The following is a 23,027-nucleotide window of genomic DNA, read 5'->3' on the forward strand; positions in this document are numbered from 1 at the left end:
ATAACCCAGGGCAATAGGTATGCAATTTTATTTTTAGATGTCACTTAATCATTGTCATATATGAAATGTTCACTAGATATATATTTTGCAGCTTAATAATTACCTTTGAATATTTTGATGAGGTTAGATATAATGAAGAGATTTCCCAAGTGCTTGTTTGCTGTCATTTTAGAAATTCTAAACAGTTATTTTCATTATAAAAAGTTAGAGGCAGTGTTAAGCATCATTTGGTTAAAATATTCCTCTATTTCATATTTGGTTTTTTTTAATTAGTATTTTTATTTATTTATGGCTGTGTTGGGTCTTCGTTTCTGTGCGAGGGCTTTCTCTAGTTGTGGCAAGCGGCGGCCACTCTTCATCGCGGTGCGCGGGCCTCTCACTATCGCGGCCTCTCTTGTTGCGGAGCACAGGCTCCAGACGCGCAGGCTCAGTAATTGTGGCACACGGACCCAGTTGCTCCGCGGCATGTGGGATCTTCCCGGACCAGGGCTCGAAACCGTGTTCCCTGCATTGGCAGGCAGATTCTCAACCACTGCGCCACCAGGGAAGCCCCCTTCATATTTGTTTTTGAACATTGATTTGGTTTCCATTTTTGTTATATTACTCAGTGCATTACATGGATACGATAGCATTCTGTAGGTACTTTACAAGTACCTCTTGTAATTTCTTGGTACTGTAGTAGAAATCTCGTTTGTTGTTAAAGTATAGTATTAAGGATATATAGACTTGTTTCATTGTATGCCCCTTAGTGAAATTGTAATTTGTATTTTATGTCCTCTAAGAATGCACAGTGTACTTTTCTAAAGGATGAAAACTGTCAGTAATTGTTTGCAGAGGTCTTCAGATTAAAAAAATTAAGCAGTCTTACTTTCTATTTCGAAAGACATACTATCAAAAGCCAACAAAATTCAGTTGGAGTTGGAACAGCAATTGAAATACATTTCTTTGCTGTCTAGGAAGAAGTTTAATGAGTTCTTTACAGTTTCAAAAATGGCGCCAACTAAACTGTAGTGACTAGTAAGAGGAAGGTGGCCTCAGAGTTTGTAGATCCCCAAGAAAACTGTAGTTTCCCAGTCCAAAATTCCCAGTCCAGCTTTTCAAGATTTCATTGACCTAAGTTGTCAGAAGCCCAACTAATAGGGATGCATAGTGTCTGAATAAATACCTCCTTTCCATTTAATACAGCACATGTAGTTTCTATGGTTTTTGAACGAATGTGTTGAGCCTTTAATATATGGAAGTTACCATACCAGAAGCTGAGAGAATTCAAACACGAGTAAGATGCAGCTCTGCCCTTACAGAACTCAGAATCTAATGTGGGAAACAGATACTGACTATATTATAATGTCATAAGTTCTACACAAGTGGTATGAAAAATGTTGTGGAACACTGAGAAAAGAATGGTTGATGTCTATGGGGAACCGCTGGCTAGACCTTTATAGAAAAGATGAAGGATCTTTGAATTCATCTCTGTCAACTAACCATGGGTCAAATAAGCAATGAAAAAGATTTTAAAAAATGTGTTCTGTACCTGAACACAACAACACTGATGAATTAAATGAGAATTAAATGAAATAGTATATATAAACATACCTTTTGCTCAGTGGAAATCTGAAGGCATTAGATCTTACTCATGTTGAATAACATGGCTAAGTTTAGGGTAGGTCTACTGGAAAGAAGGGTAAGATTTTAAGGAAGAACGTAGTTACCTGATTTCAAGCATGTGCTGCATGGGCCAAATGACAGAAGCTGTCTTGAGGATTGTTCCTTGCCCCCCAGCCCCTACCCCAAGCCACAGCTATATGTGTATGTACACGTATGTGTGTATATATACACACACATATTTCTCTGTAGCTAAAAAGGTGATGCAGTTTTTTTTATTCTATTCATGTTGTTGGAAATTCTGTGATAGATAGAACATGATGTTTAGTTTCATAAAACCCAACTCTATGTCTGAACTGAATTGCAACAATTGTTAAAGTATGGACCAGTAAAATAAAGACTCTAGCATATAAAAATGAAACATGATGTGCAGTCTGATTTCTTTCACTATATTGTCATGACTGGGATTGACTATCTGACAGGGAGAGTGGGACAGATTGCAGCTATCTGTCTGAACTGTAGACCAAGGAGCATGCCACTTGTTCTTGCTGCTAACTAGCTAGATTTACTCTTGGGTAAATGCAGCAGCTAGTTTGTTTAACCACATAATTTGAGGAATGCCGTTTCTGACTGTGTAAAGGATTTGAGGCAACAGCCAGAACTACGTACTGGCTGAGGTAAAATATTTGAATTCTCCTTGGAGGAGCATCCCTCACCCAGCTTTGGCTGTGTCTCTCAGACCTGGACCTTTAAGTTAAAGACTCAAGTGAGGATTCTGTTCACAGATTAACCTAAGGACTGATTTGTTGGAATCTACTATATTTTCCTGCTTTTATTGAATTAATAATTCCCCTGCATGAACCTAAAAGCTTACATATTTAATTGAGGTTATGAAACTCCCCCAGGTTTCATAACCTCAGGTTTCATTAGGCTTACTGATCTGAGTAAGTAAGTGTTTTTCTCTTGTCAGAATTTAGGTACTATAGTTTTCAAGGAAGTGCCTAGAGAGAGTATTAGCATATTTGATGTGCGTATATAAGACTATGGTTAGAAAGTTTGTAAATTCTTTAGAATAGAATTGGTATGCCAGCAATAGTTTAGGTAGACCATTCTCTCTGAGCACTTTTATCCTAGACAAGATGCTGCACCTTAGAGAGAGATACTTGAAGCTCAGGGGAATAGTGAAATTCGTACTGAATTGATGTGAGGGAGCAACACAGCACTGATTGGAATCTTAGCGGTGGAATGTGCTCTCCCCAAAACCCAAAGGTCAACTTAGATTTTTATTTTTATTTTTTAATTTTTTGGCCACACCGTACGGTTTGCAGGATCCCAGTTCCCCGACCAGGGATTGAACCCAGGCCACAGCAGTGAAAGCCTGGAATCCCAACCACTAGGCCACCAGGAACTCCCCCAAGTTAGATTTTTAAACAGAAGTTTGAAGTCAGCTATACTGCCACCCAACTGCTCCTTTATATTCCATTTGTCAAACAGTCATGTATTTCATCAAGACAACAGCAGAAGTTTAGGACATATTTAAAATTCAGAAGCATTGCCTGTATTGACTTGGGAGTTCAACAAAAACTGCTTTAAACCTCCCCAAAACTGTCACTATTAAATAAATAGTCCTGCTTTTGGCCACAAGATTAAAAAGTTAAATTCTACCTACCTAAAAAACGTTTGTCTCTTTTCATTAATCATATAATTATCAATTATATTTAAATACCAGGTATCCTGCCTGATGTGCCCCTTAGGGTATATGAAAAAAAGTAGCTGGTACTATAGCTAGCTAGTGATACAGGGAGAATTATTTAGATCCATACAATGTAACTGTAATTCCAAGATACTGAAACGAAAATCCCAAATACAGATATTTAAGACCACTACCCAATCTTTGTGCGAAGTTTCCCTAAATTCAGAGTGAAATTTTGGAATAACTAATCTGAAATAAATAAGATCTAATGCTATGACTGGTGATTTTACATTTTTAAAAGTTAAGGATTCAAAGACATACTTTAAATAGTGTAAATTATATGTATATTTGATGTGTGTGTGTGATTGCATATTAAAATTAGTAAGAAAATATTCTCTAAAAAGCTAATAGTTCTAAAAAGATAAATTTTAAATATTTCATATCAAGAAAAGGTTAAAAAGACAGGTTGAATTGAATATATCAAAAACTATATACTTTAAACACCTGTAACACTGCGTTCTCTTTTGCCTGTTAACTTTAATGACAATTGATAATTGACCTCAAAATTTATAACCAACATTTTGGGGTGCCCAATATATAAAAGAATATGTTGATTCCACAAGTGTTGCTACAATTTCTGTCCTTGAGAAAAGTAAAAGATGATTTGGAATTATTCCAAGGAGACGTGTATATAAATCTTGTATTTACAACTTTGGATAGAGCCATTACAGCAAGACCCAGTTGAGGCTGTAAGGACCTCTTGTACATAACTCTGGAGATTGAATCACTTGGATTTTTTGCATTTCATGAAATGAATTCATAGATCGGACTTCCACTAACCTCCACTACCTACATGCCACCTCAAGAAAGCAGTCACCAAAGTAAATCTGTCACTTGTTAGACACCAAATTGCCTTGAATTGAACCTGAACTTAGACTGAAGATATATTAGACAAGTGTTGATATTGTTAAAGAAAAAAACAATCTAACACTTGTTAAAAGGCTTTATTCAGGACCTTTGTGATAGGTATCAAGACTATTCCAATAGGGGAGAAAGTTGGGGCTTAACTCTGTGCTAAAGACAGCTGGGGATTTATGGCCAAGGAGCAGAGTAAGAGGATCGGTGGATGGAAAATTACTAAAAGGAGATGTTGAGGGTGGGGAAATTCTTGCTAAACTGACTTAGCAGGATTCTTGCTAAAACTGGGCTAGGCAGGCCAAATACAAAGCCCAAGGATGAGGCCTAGTCAAAAAGAGGGCTCAGAAAAGCTTGTCTAAAGTTTGGTCCAGAAGAGCGTCTTTTTGTCCATATAATTAAAACCAAAAAATGTTTACAAATACCTCAAAACAATTTGCCTACATCATTAACGAGATGCTTTCAAAGGACAACCACCACAGGGTAATGCTAGATCTTGTTATTCATCTAGTGGTTTTATTGTTGGTGTTCATAGTTTTTCAATTTTTTGGATCAATTATGATAATACCACAAATTTCTTGAGCACTTTCAACATGCCATCCACTCTTTTAGGTGTTTTTCATGTACCATCTCATGGAGTCCTCACAGCACCTTTATGTGGTAAGTACTATTGTTACCCTCATTTTACATATTAGGAAACAGACTCAGAGAAATTAAGAATTTTCCAAAGATTACACAGTTAATAAATGGCACAGCCAGGTTCTGCAAGGCAGGACCACAAAGACTACAGTCTTAACCAGAAGGTCGTACTTGTTTTTAAGAACAAACAAGTAATTCTTAGAATTAATTTTATTTAAATGAACAATATATGGCTTATCAGATTATAAAAGAAAAGATATTTATATTTGGTTGCAGGGTTAAAACATTCAAGTAGGCATTTGGTAATATTAGAATTAAATTTTAAGTATAAGAACTCAGGATTTTTAAGAATTTATCTTTTCCAGCTCTGCCTCTGCAGTGGTCTAGGTACTATTGCTATTCCTCAGTAGAAGTATCACCAACATCCTATTTCTGGCATCACTACTAATTTGTGCTCAAAAGTAGCAGGGTTTCTTGGAGAGGGGCTGCTTCCACATCTTATGACTGAGAGAATGAAGATGGTCTGGAACTTTTCTTTACAAGAAAGCAAGGCAGATGCTTTCAAAGTTCTGATGGGGTTGAAAGAAAAAAGAAGTCAGCTTAAAAGGGCCTCTCATTGGCCAAGATGTAACAATTTAAGCATCAAAATACAAAATAGAAACTATACTTAATTAAAACAAGTAGTCTATAGAAAAATTAGGATTTTCTTTTCAAATAACTAGTATTATATGCAATTGATTTTTATTCAGAAAAATTCCTATTTCTATTTAATTGTACGTTTAGTCCCAGGACAGATGGAAGCATATTGAACACTTTCTAGCTGAGTTACACCCAGGGGTTACAGCCCTCACAGCTCAGACTGGGAGGCACACAGGCACAAGTCTCACCAGGCTCCTGTGTGGGAAGAGCTGTGCAAAGGCTTGTGATCAGGGCTTTGAGCATTTCTCTGTGTGTTATACATCAATAAATGGCTTACTAAAAGAAAATTAAAAAGGCTGAGAGTAAGGATCAAGTAGAGGGAGAAGATGAAGAAGGCAGGGCTATTCCACTGGCCAACGGCCCTGGGTCAGAGAAGGGGCGAAATCCAGGATTGATGGCCAGACTGGCCTTGCTGGGGAGGAAGAAGGCTGCCTCTTCTGGAACAGGAGGGAAGCAAGAGGCACTGGTGAGAAAGTGAGAGAACTCAGCTTAAAAGTAGAGCAATGTCTCAAATGTGCAATTGTATTTTGACTCCCGGTTAATTCACTGGCAGTGTCCCTCTCAGGGGTGACCCACCTAGAAACATTACTCAGAGTCCTAAAATCTGAGTAGGGATCACATTAAAAGTCACCATTGTGCTTTCGCAGTTGCGGCCCAGGGGCTGTGCTGAGGGAGACAATAGTGGACAGCATGGAACCAGGGTATATTGAAGATGATTTTGGTCTACAGATTGTCAACTATCTGGTGCCAAAGTTCTTTGTGGACACAAATGAGGCAATATTAGATCTTTGTCTCCCCTTGCCCCTTTCCCACCCATTCCTGTTGGTTTGATTTTCTCTCTCAGGGTTCTGCCCACCCCATCCCTCTCTGGCTGGTGAGGGCCTCCAGTTAGGCTTGCTGCAGTCCACAGGATCAGTGGTTCTCTGGTCACATGTTCCAGTCTCCACATCCCATGACTAGACAAGTAGCCCAGAGCTAAGCGAGCTGTGTTCAGGAAGCACTGTGGTAGCTGGGAGGATTCATCAGCATATGAACAAGTGCCATGGCAATGAGATGGAGGTCCAGGAATCAGAACTGCTCATAGTCTGAGCCCTACATTGCACATGTGCTGCTTCTCTTTATAAGACTATCATTTTCACTTAACTATCTACACTGTAATATTTAAAAAATTATTTTATTGAAGTATACTTGATTTACAATATTGTTAGTTTCAGATGTACAGCATAGTGATTCAGTATTTTTGCAGATTACACTCCAATATAGGTTACTACAAGATTCATGGGTATAATTCCCTGTGCTGTACAGTATAGCCTTGTTGCTTATCTATTTTATATAGAGTGATTTGTGTCTGTTAATCCCATACCCCTAATTTGTCCCTTTCCCCTTTCCTCTCCCCTTTGGTAACCACAAGTTTGTTTTCTGTATCTGTGAGTCTGTTTTGCATATACATTCATTTATATTATTTTTTAGATTCTACATATAAGTGATATCATACATTATTTGTCTTTCTGTGACTTATTTCACAAAGCATAATATTCTCTAGGTCTATCCACATTGTTGTAAATAGCAGTATTTCATTCTTTTCTATGACTAATATTCCATTGTATGTATATGTATGTGTATATATGTCTTATTAATCCAGTCATCTGTTGATGGGCACTTGGGTTACTTCCATGTCTTGGCTATTGTAAATAGTGCTGCTATGAACATTGGGATGCATGTATCTTTTCGAATTAGTGTTTTCATTTTTTCCAGAAGATACCCAGGAGTGGAATTGCTGGATCATATGGTAGTTCTGTTTTTAGTTTTTTAAGGAACCTACATACCCTTTTTTATACTGGCTACACCAATTTACATTGCCGCCAACATACGCTGTAATATTTTTAGGTAATTTTTAATTTTCATTTTTTAAATAACAGCTTTACCACATCTTTTTATCTTCGTCTGTTGATATGGGCACTTAGGTTGTTTCCATATCTTGGCTATTGTAAATAATGCTGCGATGAACATGGGGGGTACAGGTATCTTTTCAGATTAGTGTTTTTGTATTATTTGGATAAATTCCAAGAAGTGGGATAGGTAGATCTTGTGGTAATTCTATTCTTAATTTTTGGAGAAATCTCTATACTGTCTTCCACAGTGTCTACACCAATTTACATTCCTACTAACAGTGTACAAGTCTTTCCTTTTCTCCACATCCTTGCCAACATTTTGTTGCCTTTTTTGACACTCACAGTTCTGACAGGTGTAAAGTGATATCTCATTGTGGTTTTGATTTGCATTTCCCTAATAATTAGTGATGTTGAACATCTTTTCATGTGTCTGTTGACCATCTGTATGTCTTCTTTGGAAAAATGTCTATTCAGCTTCTCTGCCCATTTTTTAACAGGTTATTTTTGCTGTTGTGTTTGAGTTATATGAGTCCTTTATATATTAACCCCTTATCGGATATATCATTTGCAAATATCTTCTCCCATTCAGGTTTTTTCATTTTATTGGTGGTTTCCCTTGCTGTGTAGAAGCTTCTTAGTTTGATGTAATCCCATTTATTTTTGCTTTTGTTTCCTTTGCCTGAGGAGACATATCTAGAAAGATAATGCTAAGACTGATGTCAAAGAGCATATTGCCTATGATTTCTTCTAGGAGTTTTGTGGTTTCAGGTCTTAACATTCAAGTCCTTAATCCATTTTGAGTTCATTTTTATGTATGGTGTGATAGTGGTAGTTTCATTTTTTTGCATGTGGTTGTCCAGTTTTCCTAGCACCACTTATTGAAGAAACTAACCTTTCTTCATTGTATGTTCTTAAGAAAATTTAAGTTTTAAACTTTTAAGCAGCAAAGAGGCTTGGAAACATATTATAGTTTAAAGTATCTAAATTGCTTATTTAAAGAGCTTTTAAAAGGTTGAATACAATCCTAGCCTATCATTTAAAAAAAGTCTATCTATGTTCCTGGAAAGACTTAAGATAGTTAAACTGTTACTATGTCATTTTTGTTTAAACTGGAGTATAATTGCTTTACAATGTTGTGTTAGTTTCTGCTGTACAATGAAGTGAATCAGCTATATGTATACATACCTCCCTCTTGGACCTCCCTCCCACCCCACCCCCCATCCCACCCATCTAGGTCATCACAGAGCATAGAACTGAGCTTTCTGTGCTTTATAGCAGGTTCCCACTAGCTAGCTATTTTACACATGGTAGTGTATATATGTCAATCCTAATATCCCAGTTGGTCCCACCCTCCCCTTCCCGGACTGTGTCCACATGTTTGTTCTCTACATCTGTGTCTCTGTTCCTGCCCTGGAATAGGTTCATCTGTACCATTTTTCTAGATTCCATATATATGCGTTAATATACGATATTTGTTTTTCTCTTTCTGACTTACTTCACTCTGTATGACAGACTCTATGTCCATCCACATCTCTACAAATAACCCAATTTCGTTCCTTTTTATGGCTGAGTAATATTCCATTGTATATATGTACCACCTCTTCTTTTTCCATTCATCTGTCATTGGACATTTAGGTTGTTTCCATATCCTGGCTCTTGTAAATAGTGCTGAAATGAACACTGGGGCACATGTCCTTTTGAATTATGGTTTTCTCAGGGTATATGCCCAGTAGTGGAATTGCTGGGTCATATGGTAGTTCTATTTTTAGTTTTTTAAGGAACCTCCATACTGTTCTCCACAGTGGCTGTATCAATTTATATTGCCACCAAGAGTGCAGGAGGGTTCCCCTTCTCCACACCCTCTCCAGCATTTATTGTTTATAGATATTTTGATGATGGCCATTCTGACCAGTGTGAGGTGATACCTTGTTGTAGTTTTGATTTCATTTCTCTAATAATTAGTGATGTTGAGCATCTTTTCATGTCCCTCTTGGCCATCTGTATGTCTTCTTTAGAGAAATGTCTATTTAGGTCTTCTGCCCATTTTTTGATTGGGTTTTTTGTTTTTTTGATATTGAGCTCCATGAGCTGTTTGTATATTTTGGAGATTAATCCTTTGTCCATTGCTTTCTTTGCAAATATTTTCTCCCATTCTGAGGGTTGTCTTTTCGTCTTGTTTATGGTTTCCTTTGCTGTGCAAAAGCTTTTAAGTCCCATTTGTTTATTTTTGTTTTTATCTTCATTACTCTAGGAGGTGGGTCAAAAAAGATCTTGCCCTGGTTTATGTCAAAGAGTGTTTTTCCTATGTTTTCCTCTAAGAGTTTTATAATGTCTGATCTTACATTTAGGTCTTTAATCCATTTTGAGTTTATTTTTGTGTATGGTGTTAGGGAGTGTTCTAATTTCATTCTTTTACATGTAGGTGTCCAGTTTTCCCAGCACCACTTACCGAAGAGGCTGTCTTTTCTCCATTGTATGTTCTTGCCTCCTTTGTCATAGATTTGGTGACCATAAGTATGTGGGTTTATCTCTGGACTTTCTATCCTGTACCATTGATCTGTATTTCTGTTTTTTGCCAATACATACTGTCTTGATTACTGTAGCTTTGTATAATAGTTTGAAGTTGGGGAGCCTGATTTCTCGAGATCCGTTTTTCTTTCTCAAGATTGCTTTGGCTATTTGGGGTCTTCTGTGTCTCCATACAAATTGTAAAACTTTTTGTTCTAATTCTGTGAAGAATGCCATGGGTAATTTGATAGGGGTTGCACTGAATCTGTAGATTGCTTTGGGTAGTATAGTCATTTTCACAATATTGATTCTTCCAGTCCAAGAACATGGTATATTTTTCCATCTGTTTGTGTCATCTTTGACTTCTTTCATTGGTATTTTATAGTTTTCTTTTTTTTTTAATTGGAGTATAGTTGCTTTACAATATTGTGTTTGTTAGTTTATAATGTACAGCAAAGTGAATCAGCTAAAGATATACATATATCCCCTCTTTTTTGGATTTCCTTCTCATTTAGGTCACCACAGAGCACTGAGTAGAGTTCCCTGTGCTATACAGTATATAGTTTTCTGAGTACGGGTCTTTTGCCTCCTTAGGTAGGTTTATTTCTAGGTATTTTATTCTTTTTGTTGCAATGGTAAATGGGATTGTTTCCTTAATTTCTCTTTCTGATCTTTCATTGTTAGTGTATAGGAATGCAAGAGATTTCTGTGCAATTAATTTTGTATCCTGCAACTTTACCAAATTCATTAATTAGCTCTAGTAGTTTTCTGGTGGCACCTTTAGGATTTTCTATGTATAGTATCATGTCATCTGCAAACAGTGACAGTTTTACTTCTTTTCCAATTTGGATTCCTTTTATTTCTTTTTCTTCTCTGATTGCCATGGCTAGGACTTCCAAAACTATGTTGAGTAATAGTGGGGGGTAGACATCCTTGTCTTATTCCTGATCTTAGAGGAAACGCTTTCAGTTTTTCACCATTGAGAATGATGTTTGCTGTGGGTTTGTCATATATGGCCTTTATTATGTTGAGGTAGGTTCCCCCTATGCCCACTATCTGGAGAGTTTTTATCATAAATGGGTGTTGAATTTTGTTAAAAGATTTTTCTGCATCTATTGAGATGATCATATGGTTTTTATTCTTCAATTTTTTAATATGCTGTATCACATTAATTGATTTGCGTGTATTGAAGAATCCTTGCATTCCTGGGATAAATCCCACTTGATCATGGTGTATGATCCTTTTAATGTGTTGTTGGATTCTGTTTGCTAGTATTTTGTTGATTATTTTTGTGTCTATGTTCATCAGTGTTATTGGTCTGTAATTTTCTTTTTCTGTGGTATCTTTGTGTGGTTTTGGTATCAGGGCGATGGTGGCCTCGTAAAATGAAAGGGGGAGTGTTCCTCCCTCTGCAGTTTTTTGGGAAGAGTTTCAGAAGGATAGGTGTTAGCTCTTCTCTAAATGTTTGATAGAATTCTCCTGTAAAGCCATCTGGTCCTGGACTTTTGTTTGTTGGAAGATTTTTAATCACAGTTTCAATTTCATTACTTGTGATTTGTCTGTTTATATTTTCTAATTCTTCCTGATTCAGTCTTGGAAAGTTGTACCTTTCTAAGAATTTGTCCATTTCTTCCAGGTTGTCCATTTTATTGGCATATAGTTGCTTGTAGTAGTCTCTTATGATCCTTTGTATTTCTGCAGTGTCAGTTGTAATTTCTCCTTTCTCATTTTTAATTTTATTGATTTGTGTCCTCTCCCTTTTTTTCTTGATGAGTCTGGCCAAAGGTTTACCAATTTTGTTTATCTTCTCAAAGAACCAGCTTTTAGTTTTATTGGTCTTTGCTATTTTTTTCTTCATTTCTATTTCATTTATTTCTGCTCTGATCTTTATGATTTCTTTCCTTCTACTGACTTTGGGGTTTTTTGTTTTTGTTCTGTTTCTAGGTGCTTTAGGTGTAAGATTAGATTGTTTGAGATTTTTCTTGTTTCTTGAGGTGAGATTGAATTGCTATAAACTTCCCTCTTAGAACTGCTTTTGCTGCATCCCATAGGTTTTGGGTTGTTGTGTTTTCACTGTCATTTGTTTCTAGGTATTTTTTGATTTCCTCTTTGATTTCTTCAGTGATCTCTTGGTTATTTAGCAGCACACTGTCTAGCCTCCATGTGTCTGTGTTTTTTTAACAGTTTTTTTCCTCTAATTGATTTCTAATCTCATAGCATTGTGGTCAGAAAAGATACTTGATACGATTTCAATTTTCTTAAATTTTCTGAGGATTGATTTGTGACCCAAGATGTGATCTATCCTGGAGAATGTGCTGTGTGCACTTGAGAAGAAAGTGTATTCTGCCACTTTCGGGTGGAATGTCTTATAAATATCAATTAAATCTATCTGGTCTATTGTGTCATTTCAAGCTTGTTTTTCCTTATTAATTTTCTGTCTGGATGATCTGTCTATTGGTGTAAGGGGGATGTTAAGGTCCCCCACTATTACTGTGTTACTGTCGATTTCCCCTTTTATAGCTGTTAGCACTTTCCTTATGTATTGAGGTGGTCCTATTTTGGGTGCATAAATATTTATAATTGTTGTATCTTCTTTTGGATTGATCCCTTGATCATTAGGTAGTGTCCTTCCTTATCTCTTGTAACAGGCTTTATTTTAAAGTCTATTTTTTTATCTGATATGAGTATTGCTACTCCAGCTTTCTTGTGATTCCCGTTTGCATAGAATATCTTTTTCCATCCCCTCACTTTCAGTCTGTATGTGTCCCTAGGTCTGAAGTGGGTCTCTTGTACACAGCATATATATGGGTCTTGTTTTTGTATCCATTCTGCCAGTCTTTGTCTTTTGGTTGGAGCATTTAAGCCATTTACATTTGAGGTAATTATCGATATGTATGTTCCTATTACCATTTTCTTAATTGTCTTTCGTTTGTTTTTGTGGGTCTTTTTATTCTCTTGTGTTTCCTGCCTAGAGAAGTTCCTTTAGCATTTGTTGTAGAGCTGGTTTGGTGGTGCTGAATTCTCTTAGCTTTTGCTTATCTGTAAAGCTTTTGATTTCTCTATCGAATCTGAATGAGATCCTTGCTGGGTAGACTAATCTTGGTTGTAGGTTTTTCCCTTTCATCACTTTAAATATGTCCTGCCCCTCCCTCTTGGCTTGCAGAGTTTCTGCTGAAAAATCAGCTGATAACCTTATGGGGATTCCCTTGTATGTTATATTTTGCTTTTCCCTTGCTGCTTTTAATATTTTTTCTTTGAATTTAGTTTTTGTTAGTTTGATTAATATGTGTCTTGGTGTGTTTCTCCTAGGGTTTATCCTGTATGGGACTCTCTGCTCTTCCTGGACTTGGGTGGCTATTTCCTTTCCCAATTTAGGGAAGTTTTCAACTATAATCTCTTTGAATATTTTCTCAGACCCTTTCTATTTCTCTTCTTCTGGGACCCCTGTAATTTGAATGTTGGTGCGTTTAGTGTTGTCCCAGAGGTCTCTGAGACTGTTTTCAATTCTTTTCATTCTTTTTTCTTTACTCTGCTTCTTGGCAGTTATTTCCACCATTCTATCTTCCAGCTCACTTATTTGTTCTTCTGCCTGTTATCATCCTATTGATTCCTTCTAGTGTGTTTTTCATTTCAGTTATTGTGTTGTTCATCTCTATTTGTTTGTTCTTTAGTTCTTCTAGGTCTTTGTTAAACATTTCTTGTACTTTCTCAATCTATCTGTGCCTCCATTCTATTTCCGAGATTTTGGATCATCTTTCCTATCATTACTCTGAATTCTTTTTCAGGTAGTTTGCCTATTTCCTCTTCATTTATTTGGTCTTGTAGGTTTTTAACCTTGCTCCTTCATCTGTAGTATATTTTTTTGTCATCTCATTTTTTTTGATGGGTGGGACTGTGTTCCTGTCTTACTGGTTGTTTGGCCTGAGGCTTCCAGCACTGGAGTTTGCAGGCAGTTGGGTAGAGCTGGGTCTTGGTGCACAGATGAGGAACTCTGGGAGACCTCACTCCAAGGAATATTCCCTGGGGTCTGAGGTTGTCTGTTAGTCCTGCAGTTCGGACTCAGTGCTCCCACCACAGGAGCTCAGGCCTGACCCCTGGCCCGTGAACCAAGATCCCGCAAGCCACGTGGCAAAAAAAAAAAAAACAACAACATGGCGCAGAACAATAAGAATAAGAAATAAAATAAAGTTAGAAAACTAACAGATATATTAGAAACAATCAAAGTATAAATGAAACAACAACCAGAAGATAAAACAGAACCACAATAGCAAAAAAAAAAAAAAAAAAAACCCCACAAAGGCCATTAAAGGCCTTGGCTTAGGCAGCGCATGGGGCTTAGGCAAGGGTGGGGTTTAGGCAGGGGGCTGGGGCCCCTATGCTCAGGACCCACGGGGCCAGAAAAGGCCCAAGTGGGGGGCGGGGCTTAGGCTCAGCACAGCTGGATGGGGCCCTGGAGTGCCTCCGGCCTCGGAGTGCAGAGTATCAGGGCCAGGACCTCAGCAGGCTCACCAGGGCCCAAGTGGGTGGGGGAAACGCTAGCTACGTTCCCCCCCAATCCTCATACCCCCGAGGGTCCCTCCCCATTCACCTCTACTCTTCCTCCCCCATCCTCCAACGCCCCCACACAGCCAGAGGGGGCCCCAGAGGGTTGAGGACCAGGCCCGTGACCCCAGCAGGCTCCCTGGGGCCCAAGTGGGCAGGGGAAATGCTAGCTGTGCTCCCCTCTGATCCTCTGAACCCCCGAGGGTCTCTCCCCATCCCTGTTGATCCCCTCGCAGTGAGTGGGCCTCTCGAGGCGTGGGAACCCCTTCCCTACCGCCACCCCTCAGGGGTGCCAGTCCCATTCCACCTCCACTTCTCCTCCCCCCTCGCTCGCCATCCCATGTTCTACCTTGTCTTTTGGGGGTTCCTCCCATACCCTTGGGTGTCGAGGTCCCCCACCAGCATCTGGTAGGTGCCCTAGTTGTGAGGAGACGCGAACTCTGCATCCTCCTACTCTGCCATCTTGACTCTGCCTCCCCATTTATGTTCTGATGTAAATTTTAGACCTAAAAATAAGTCTTCACCAGAGCAAATGAAATGCCACTTGTGGTGAAATATTATACTTTATACTTTTTCTGAATTATCAATAAGGTTACAGACACCTAGAAAGGAGTAAGCACACCTCTCATAAACGTCTCAATTTCCTTATGAAAGAAAATGACATAAATAATGAAAACTTAAGGGAGGAGAAAATAATAATATAACCACTCAATTCCATGTATATCTTTACTACTTACAAGGACCTTTCATATAATTTTGATCCTCACAATCACCTGGTGAGGTAGGCAGGTTTCAGTTTTTCATTCTAACGAGGTATTTTCTCCATAAACACTGAAGAATGCCAAGAAAAGTTTGCTCTTGAATCCTAGTTTTCATGTATTTTAAGAATAAGTTCTTTAAAAAGCAGGTTTTCTAACTTTAGTTTCAGAAATTACATTAAACATTTCTTATTTTCATAGTCGATCCTTTACAAAGAAGATAAGAAATTTCTGAAGTCCACCTTTGGATTCTTTTCAGATTCACTCTGACTAAGCAACATTTTTAGTTGAGAGAAGTGTTTCTTTGTTTTGCTCACATTCTTTGAGGAGCAAATGGGTGTTGACTGTCCAGATGTAGCTGTTCTGAAAAGAAACATAAAGCCACACTTCGGTATACTGACAAACAACAGTTCTTCCTTCTTAGCCTAGATACCTGCTACTAGAATCATTTTCTACTCTTCCATAATTATGACGATATATGAGCAGTGGCTATACCCAGCAAAGTCATTCCCATTTTATTAAGAAATCTCCTCACTAAACAGGCTACAGGCAACATTTAGGAGGTATAATGGGTGGTTCTGGAAGCTTCTATCACCACCTGAAAGAGAAAGCTAAAGGCAAAATATCATCAGGTCTGAGTTCCTTGTAAGTCTGACACCAAGATTCATGACAGTTCTAAGCAAGGACTTTAAAAACATATTTTTTCTTCACAGCTCAAGACCACTTCTTTCTCAAAAGTGAAGAATATCAACCTACACATATAGGTACCATTCCATTGTATTTTCGCCCCTACAGTATAAGCTCCATGGGGCAGACACTTTGTACGACTAACTGCATATTCCAGTGCTTTTTAACAGTGCCAAGCACAGAGGAGGCCCTCTAAAAATATCCCCTGAATAGATGATTCCCCATCTGGTATGTGCGTATTTATGCCTCGTTCTATTTCCTTCCTTCTAATTGTGTTCATCCCCCCAAACAATATTTGGGGTTTGTCAGTCTCATCCCTTTTCTGACTCCCCATCCATGATAAATGTGAAATAGCTTTCTCTTTCCTGCATATATCTAAGAAGGAGTCTGGTCTAAATGCCATTGAATTATTTTAAATATGCCAAATGTTCTTTTATCTGCACATGTCCAATAAAGTAGAAACTTCCATGATGAATTCCTATTGTACCAAACATCAAAATAATTAGGAATATACAGAAAACTGGACTTGAAATTTTAAATGTCAAACCCAATATAAAAAAACCTCAATTCAGTAAAAACAAATAATCCAGTCCTTGCTGAATTTTGTTATTGATTTTCAAGAAACTACCAGACTCTTTTGTAACAAAATGTTTGTTTAAAAATTCCTTTCACAGTTTCTATGGAGTTAAACTTATTGATTAGCATAGTGAATAGTGTACTGAGGATTACTAAAAGTAAAACATGTGCCCAGTCACACAGTTAACTTAGTATCATTTCACAAATCCCTATTCAGTTAGATTTCCACAGGAATTTCTGATACAGGAAACAGCAAGAACAAAGGTTTAGAGCAGGAAAGTAAACTGTGAGTGGTTCAGTTTTGCTGACACATAAGATGAATTAAGACAAGTAAGAGAGGCAGACAGATTGGTGCCAGGTAGTGGGGGCTGGAAATCCATGCTGGAGTATTTGTTCCATATGCTACAGAGTGAGGTGCTAAAGCTTCTAATCAGAACTGTGCTTTTAAAAAATATCAGACTTGGACTTCTGGTGGCATGGTGGTTAAGAATCCGCCTGCCAATGCAGGGGTCACAGGTTTGTGCCCTGGTCCGGGAAGATCCCACATGCCGTGGAGCAACTAAGCCTGTGCGCCACAACTACTGAGCCCACATGCCACAACTACTGAGCCTGCACTCTACAGCCCATGAGCCACAACTACTGAGTCCGCGTGCCACAACTACTGAAGCCCTCACGCCCAGCACCCGTGCTCCGCAACAAGAGAAGCAACCCCGTAAGCCTAGAGCCCATGCTCCACAACAAGAGAAGCCACTGCAAGGAGAAGCCCGCACACCACAACGAAGAGTAGCCCCTGCTCGCCACAACTAAAGAAAGCCTGCATGCAGCAACGAAGACCCAATGCAGTGAAAGATAAGTAAACAAATAAATAAATTTATAAAAAATAAAAATATCAGACTAGAAGGGCTTGAAACTAGCAGCAGGAAGACTCAGGGAATTATTGTAGTAGTCCTGGCAAAGAGTGAATAATGACCTGAACAGATAGCAGCAGCAGGGAGAAAAAGGAAAGAATAGCTGCAGACACCTTGGAAGCAGGATGGATAGAAACTGGCGACTAACTGAACCAAGACTGAGGGAGTAGGATTGTCAACTATACTCACCATTTCAGGTCAGAATGTCTAGAAGGGCATGTTCATTTACAGAATAAGGAACTTAGGAGGATGGGCAGGTTTGAGTAGTTACCTGTGGGGACATGTAGGGGTAGGAAGTGGATATATTTAATAGGCAGCTGGGAACAGGCCCAGGGAGAGACTGGAAGTAGAGGAACACACCTGGAAGTCAGTGCAGTGATGACTTCCTCAACTGCATGGCAATTTCAGGGAGTATATTAACAGAGAAATTAGAACTCATGGGTTAACACTGGTAATTTAAATAGCTTAATGGATTAAGATACCTGAAAATCAATGCTGGGCTCTTGGCTTTGGAACCAGACATATCATGATTTAGCTTTGCAGAACTTAGAGTCTTTCTCTCTGGGGTCTTTAGGCCGAGTTTACTCGCAGGAGTGGTAGGATTGCTCTTCAATGTTGATAGAAAGCTTCTACTTTTACCATGATGTTTAACTGTTCTGTTGCACGTTTTACAAGTAATCAACTGCCATAAAAAGAAGAAATATTGGGTCTGATTTCTCTTATAATTTAATCCAATAAACTGCATGCTCATTAAATTCATATACATAAGGGACTAAACCAGGTACTACAGGGTGAGTAACAAAGGCTGCCCTCAGCAAGCTTGTAAACTAGCAGCAGGAATCAGACAAGACACAAATTTAAAAGAAAATCTCCAATAAAAAGTTAATGGCTAAACATTTGTATATAATTTAAAACACGTTTTTAAAGATGATAAAGTCTTTACTTTCTCAATGTAAAACCGTGTTCGGGGGGGAATGGAGGAGACTGGGAATGATACCCCTTAACATCTGGAAAGTTGTTCTTTATAATAGTAGACATTTAGCATTTTTTTGCAGACAAACTCCAAGCCTTTTCCCAATAAAACATGGCAAAATATCACTGAAAATTTAATTGACTCCTTCAAACCTTTAGTGATTCTGTAAATACAGGTCTAAAGCAATTTATAAAACCAATCAAATGAATCCTCACATTCTCATACTTCTTCACTTCATTAGCGATAGAGGTTGACTTTCTTTTCAGGATTCATTTTTCAAGACATGGTTCATTTTATAGCTAAATGCCTTTCTTCTACATATCTGACTCACAAGACACAGGATTCAGCCCAGGCCTCAACAAAATTAACAGAAACTAGTTTAGCTGAGAAGTACTCTGATGTTCATGAGCAGGTAAAAATGCATTTACAGAGGTCTATTTAAGTTGTTCTACGCTTTATACAAACAATCAATTTTATGACAAAGCAAAATTCATTTACCTGTCCAATTATGGTAAACTGCTAAATATGGCAGTTCCAATCCAAGTTATTACCGACTGTAGTCTTGGGGCAGACATAATCTGTCATAATGTCCAGAATGCCCAGCACAGTGCCTGGCAGTAAGCAGGCACTCGAATAGTTAATAAATGTTAACACAGAACATGTAGATAAAGTGTATCTGATACTGGTCTCTATATAGTAAACCAGAGTAATTTGCTTTTGGTTGTTTTATTGCACTTAACATCCCCAATACACAGCACTGTCTGGCTTAAGATAGATCCTCAATAAATGTTTGATGAATGAACATAACATGCACTTACCTTTGTTGGGCATAAACTTAAATACATACTCTGACATGGAGCGGAGGTGACTGAAGAAGTAACACTGGTACCTAATACATAAGGTAAGAGCCTTATGTATACCTAATACATACTGCTGTTAGAAGAAAAGAACCATTCGCTGAAAAAATAATTTAGTGGTGACTGCAGTTCAGGTGAAGTCACACTGGTGAGCTCAAGAAATTCTCAACTTTGTGAAAATAATTGTGCTCAGCAATAAGATCTGGGCAATTGAGAGTTCACGATGTTTGGTTTTAGGTAATTGTGAAAAACAAAAATAAGCTGTACTCTTGATGACACAGTAATCACTAGAAAGAAATCCTATGTATATATTTTGACAATCTAAATATACTACTACAAACCTCTGAGTTACATTCAGGCTAATTCTTAACCTCATCTTAAGTGAAAGAAAAGAAAATTCTGGTTTATTTATACATACTGGAATTGAAATCTTACCAATACACTTTTGGAGTCTTTGTACTTTTTCAAAATTTTTGCTTCTTTAAAACTGAGTGTATAATTTCTTGCTTCTCGATTAAGAAGTTTCTGTATTTTGGGTGTCAGTCTGGGTTTGGGTTTGAGACGTACTCGAGACTTATCCTGAACCAGCAACTGGAAACAGTATGGACATGTTCCTTCAAAAGTGCTTTTATCATCTAAAATTATACAAATGAAACTCACAAGTCAGCAAACAGAATATTTTGTTACTGCTAACTATCAATATTATAAATGCAAAAGAGTATATTATTTAATACAAGCAAATATACATTTTCCTTAAGCAAACTCAAAATATGAGAATTTACAAAAAGATAAATCAGCAATAATTTATTTTACAAAACACTATAATTCTATCCATTCACTCCTTTTAGCAACAGATAGGTAAGTCCCCACCCTTTGCTACACTGTTCATTACTTGCTACCAAGTAAAAAAGGCTGTATGTCTCACCAATTTTACAGACACATTTATCACAAAATAACAAATTATATTGTGACTTTTCCTTTTTAAACAATTAGCACAATTTTGTGGTTGTGAGCTGGGCTTTGTCTGCAGTACAAGGTAACAGGACAACAGACTTGCCCCAGGACCTTTATGCAATCAAGAAAGCATTCACTGACCGTCTACCATGCTAGGCTGTGGAGACATAAATATGGAAGTAAAGGAGTTGCTATCTTTATAGAACTCACACTCTTGGGGAGCCCTAAGCAAATAAAGATAAGATTGGTAAAAACTGCAACAGAATATGATTAAAATGCCCTGAAAATTATTAAACTCTGCATAGACTAGCCAGAAACACTTCAAACAGGCTTGACAAAAGTCATCACAAGTGACTGTAAACTCTTATCTGTATTTGGAAATGGCATCTATTATTGGTAACGGGCTTTCAGGTACAAGTACAGTGAAAAAGCAAGCATGGTTATTTAGCGAAAGGTGAGGTGTGAAGGTGATGCTGCTGAAAAGGAAGGTGGGCACACTATCTGTTATTCAATAAATATTTATTGGTGAGCCCTGTGTAAAGCTAAAGACCATGTTCGTAACTTAGCTCTGCCAAATGTAAAATTCATTCATAATTACTGAGTGACAGTTAAGTGCCAAGCACTGTTCTGGGAGTGGGAAATACCACAGTGAACAAAGGACAATTCATGCAGAGAGACAATGAATACAACAATGCCAAATGTTAAGTGCTGGGGAGAAAAAAGAAATACAGGAAAAGGGGAATGGGGCATAGCGATGGAGCTGCTATAATCTTAAATAGGGCAGCCAGGGAAGGCTTTGTGGGGTGACATTTGCAAGAGACCAGCAGGAAGTGAGGGAAGAATCCAAGAAGATATGTGAGGTAAGATTTCCAGGTAGAAGGAAGGGCAGGTGCAAAGGCCGTGAAACAGCACGGGGGCCTGGCAGTGGTTGGAGTTCAGTGAACAAAAGGGAGAGCAGGTCAGAGAGGTAACGCAGACCTATGACATAGGGCCATGAAGTCCCTTTAAAAGATTTTCACTTTTACTCTGAGATGAGCAGTTATTTCAGAGTTGGTAGCAGAGAAGTGACATGGTCTAGCTTAGGTTTCTATTAGGCTCACGTTGGCTGCTGGATTGAGACTGCATGGGAGCTATTGCCAATAATCCAGGAGAGAAACTGATGGCTTGGACCAGGGTGGTAAGTTGGATGTGGAGAGAAGTGGCTAGATAGTGGATATATTTTAAAGCCAATGGGATTTGCTGGCCTACTGGCTTGGGGAGGAAGGCTGTTAGTGAGTCAAGAGTGGCTCCTAGGTTTTTGGGCTAATTCTTAAGGATGGGGTTACCATTTACTGAAATAGGAATAACTGGAGGAGGCGGGTTGTCGTGTTGGGGGATAAAGCTTGAATTTTCGCCTAACATAATATTCAAAAAAAGTTGTCAACGTAACTGGATGAGTCTAGGATTCGGGGGAGTGGTCTGGACTGGGGATATAAATTTGCAAGTCCTCAGTATGCAGAATTTAAAGGCCATGAGAGTGGATGAAAAACTGTCACCAAGGAATTGAGTGTAGCTAGAAAAGACGTCCAAGGGATGACTCCTGGGACACTCCAACATTTGTAAGTTGGGGAAATTAGGAGAAACCAGCAAAACAGAAGTACTGGCTAAAGAGGTAGGAGGTGAACTTTGTGAAGGTCCGGAAGCCAAGTGAGGAAGCTATTTCGAGTAGACTGATCAATGCGTCAAATGCCGCTAATAGGTCAGGCAAGCTAAGGCACGTTAAGGAATTTGGATTTTTTACGAAACTGAGAAGCCTCTAGAGGGGGTTTATTATGGCAGTGGGTCGATCCGATTCTTTTGGATCATCCTGAGCGTTGTGGGGAATGAAGGCGAGCGGGGCGACGACAGCCTGACCCACAACCAACGGGCGTCCTCCCTACCGTGTGACGAACTGTAGGCCCAGCTGCAAAAGAGAAAGAGACTCATAAGGGACGAGGAAACACCCCCTAGCGGCTACCTCCCGCTCCCCCTCGCTCCCTCTCTTACAGGAGATAGCGGGCCTGGCCCGGGCAGCTATCTTGTAGTTTCCGCGCCGCAGCCTCAAGGTAGTGCTTCTGCCTCATAGCCACCTCCACACCGCTGAGACCCGGTGACAAAAAGAGACTCCGGAAACCGACTTCCCAACGTGGTGGACTTTGACGTCGGGAAAAGAGCTCCCTCCGGAAACAGGTGCCCTCAGCTGAAGGGTTCCGGTGCCTTCGCGTCCGGTCAGGCGCGCAGGCGACCCTCCCCCCGCCGTTGGCCCCGCCCCCGGGTCCCGCCCCGTCCCGTCCCCGCGGGCAAGGTGGCGATCACTTCAGACGATAGTCTGGGCGGAGCAGCTTGACTGGGCAGGGGTGGCAGCGTCAGGAGCCGAGGGTGCCGCCCGCCTCTCCGTCTTTGTCTGGTAGCCTCCTTTACCATACCCCTGTTGTCATTTCATCAGCCCCCGTCGCCCTCTAAATTTGCGGGCTGGGGTACTGACTTGGGCCGCGGCGGGCGGAAGCGTGGTCCGCAGCGGGGCAGCTGGGAGAAGCGAGGCCTCGAGCTTCCTTCCTTCCTTCCCTTCCTTCAGCTGAAATTCACATGACATAACGTTAACCAATTTTAGGTGAACAACTCAGCGATGTTTAGTACAATTGCAATGTTGTGCAAACACCACTGTTACTAGTTTGGAAACATTTCTATCAGCCTACCGGTACCCCATTAGCAGTTACTCCCCATTCTTCCCTCCCTCTCAGCCCCTGGCAACCACTAGTCTGCTTTTTGTCCCTATGGATTTACCTATTCTGGACATATCATATAA

The 23,027-nt window shown here is 39.2% G+C and overlaps 1 protein-coding gene across 2 annotated transcripts; it reads right to left on the bottom strand.

Annotated features, from left to right (window-relative positions):
- Positions 1-15,135: 15,135 nt before the first annotated feature.
- Positions 15,136-22,353, bottom strand: C15H18orf21 (chromosome 15 C18orf21 homolog). 2 transcript variants are annotated; one of them, XM_061169829.1, is made up of 5 exons: positions 22,229-22,353; positions 22,123-22,145; positions 19,685-19,884; positions 17,902-18,101; positions 15,136-15,606 (listed from the first exon to the last, which is right to left on the bottom strand). In XM_061169829.1, the coding sequence occupies exons 1-5, from the start codon at positions 22,303-22,305 to the stop codon at positions 15,519-15,521; spliced, it is 588 nt and encodes a 195-aa protein (XP_061025812.1). In that variant the 5' UTR covers positions 22,306-22,353; the 3' UTR covers positions 15,136-15,518. The 2 variants fall into 2 exon arrangements, with proteins under 2 accessions (XP_061025812.1, XP_061025811.1); XM_061169828.1 differs by having other exon boundaries at positions 15,141-15,611.
- Positions 22,354-23,027: the final 674 nt, after the last annotated feature.

This window comes from Eubalaena glacialis, chromosome 15 (genome assembly GCF_028564815.1).
Source record: "Eubalaena glacialis isolate mEubGla1 chromosome 15, mEubGla1.1.hap2.+ XY, whole genome shotgun sequence".
In the NCBI taxonomy this organism is placed as follows: domain Eukaryota; kingdom Metazoa; phylum Chordata; class Mammalia; order Artiodactyla; family Balaenidae; genus Eubalaena; species Eubalaena glacialis.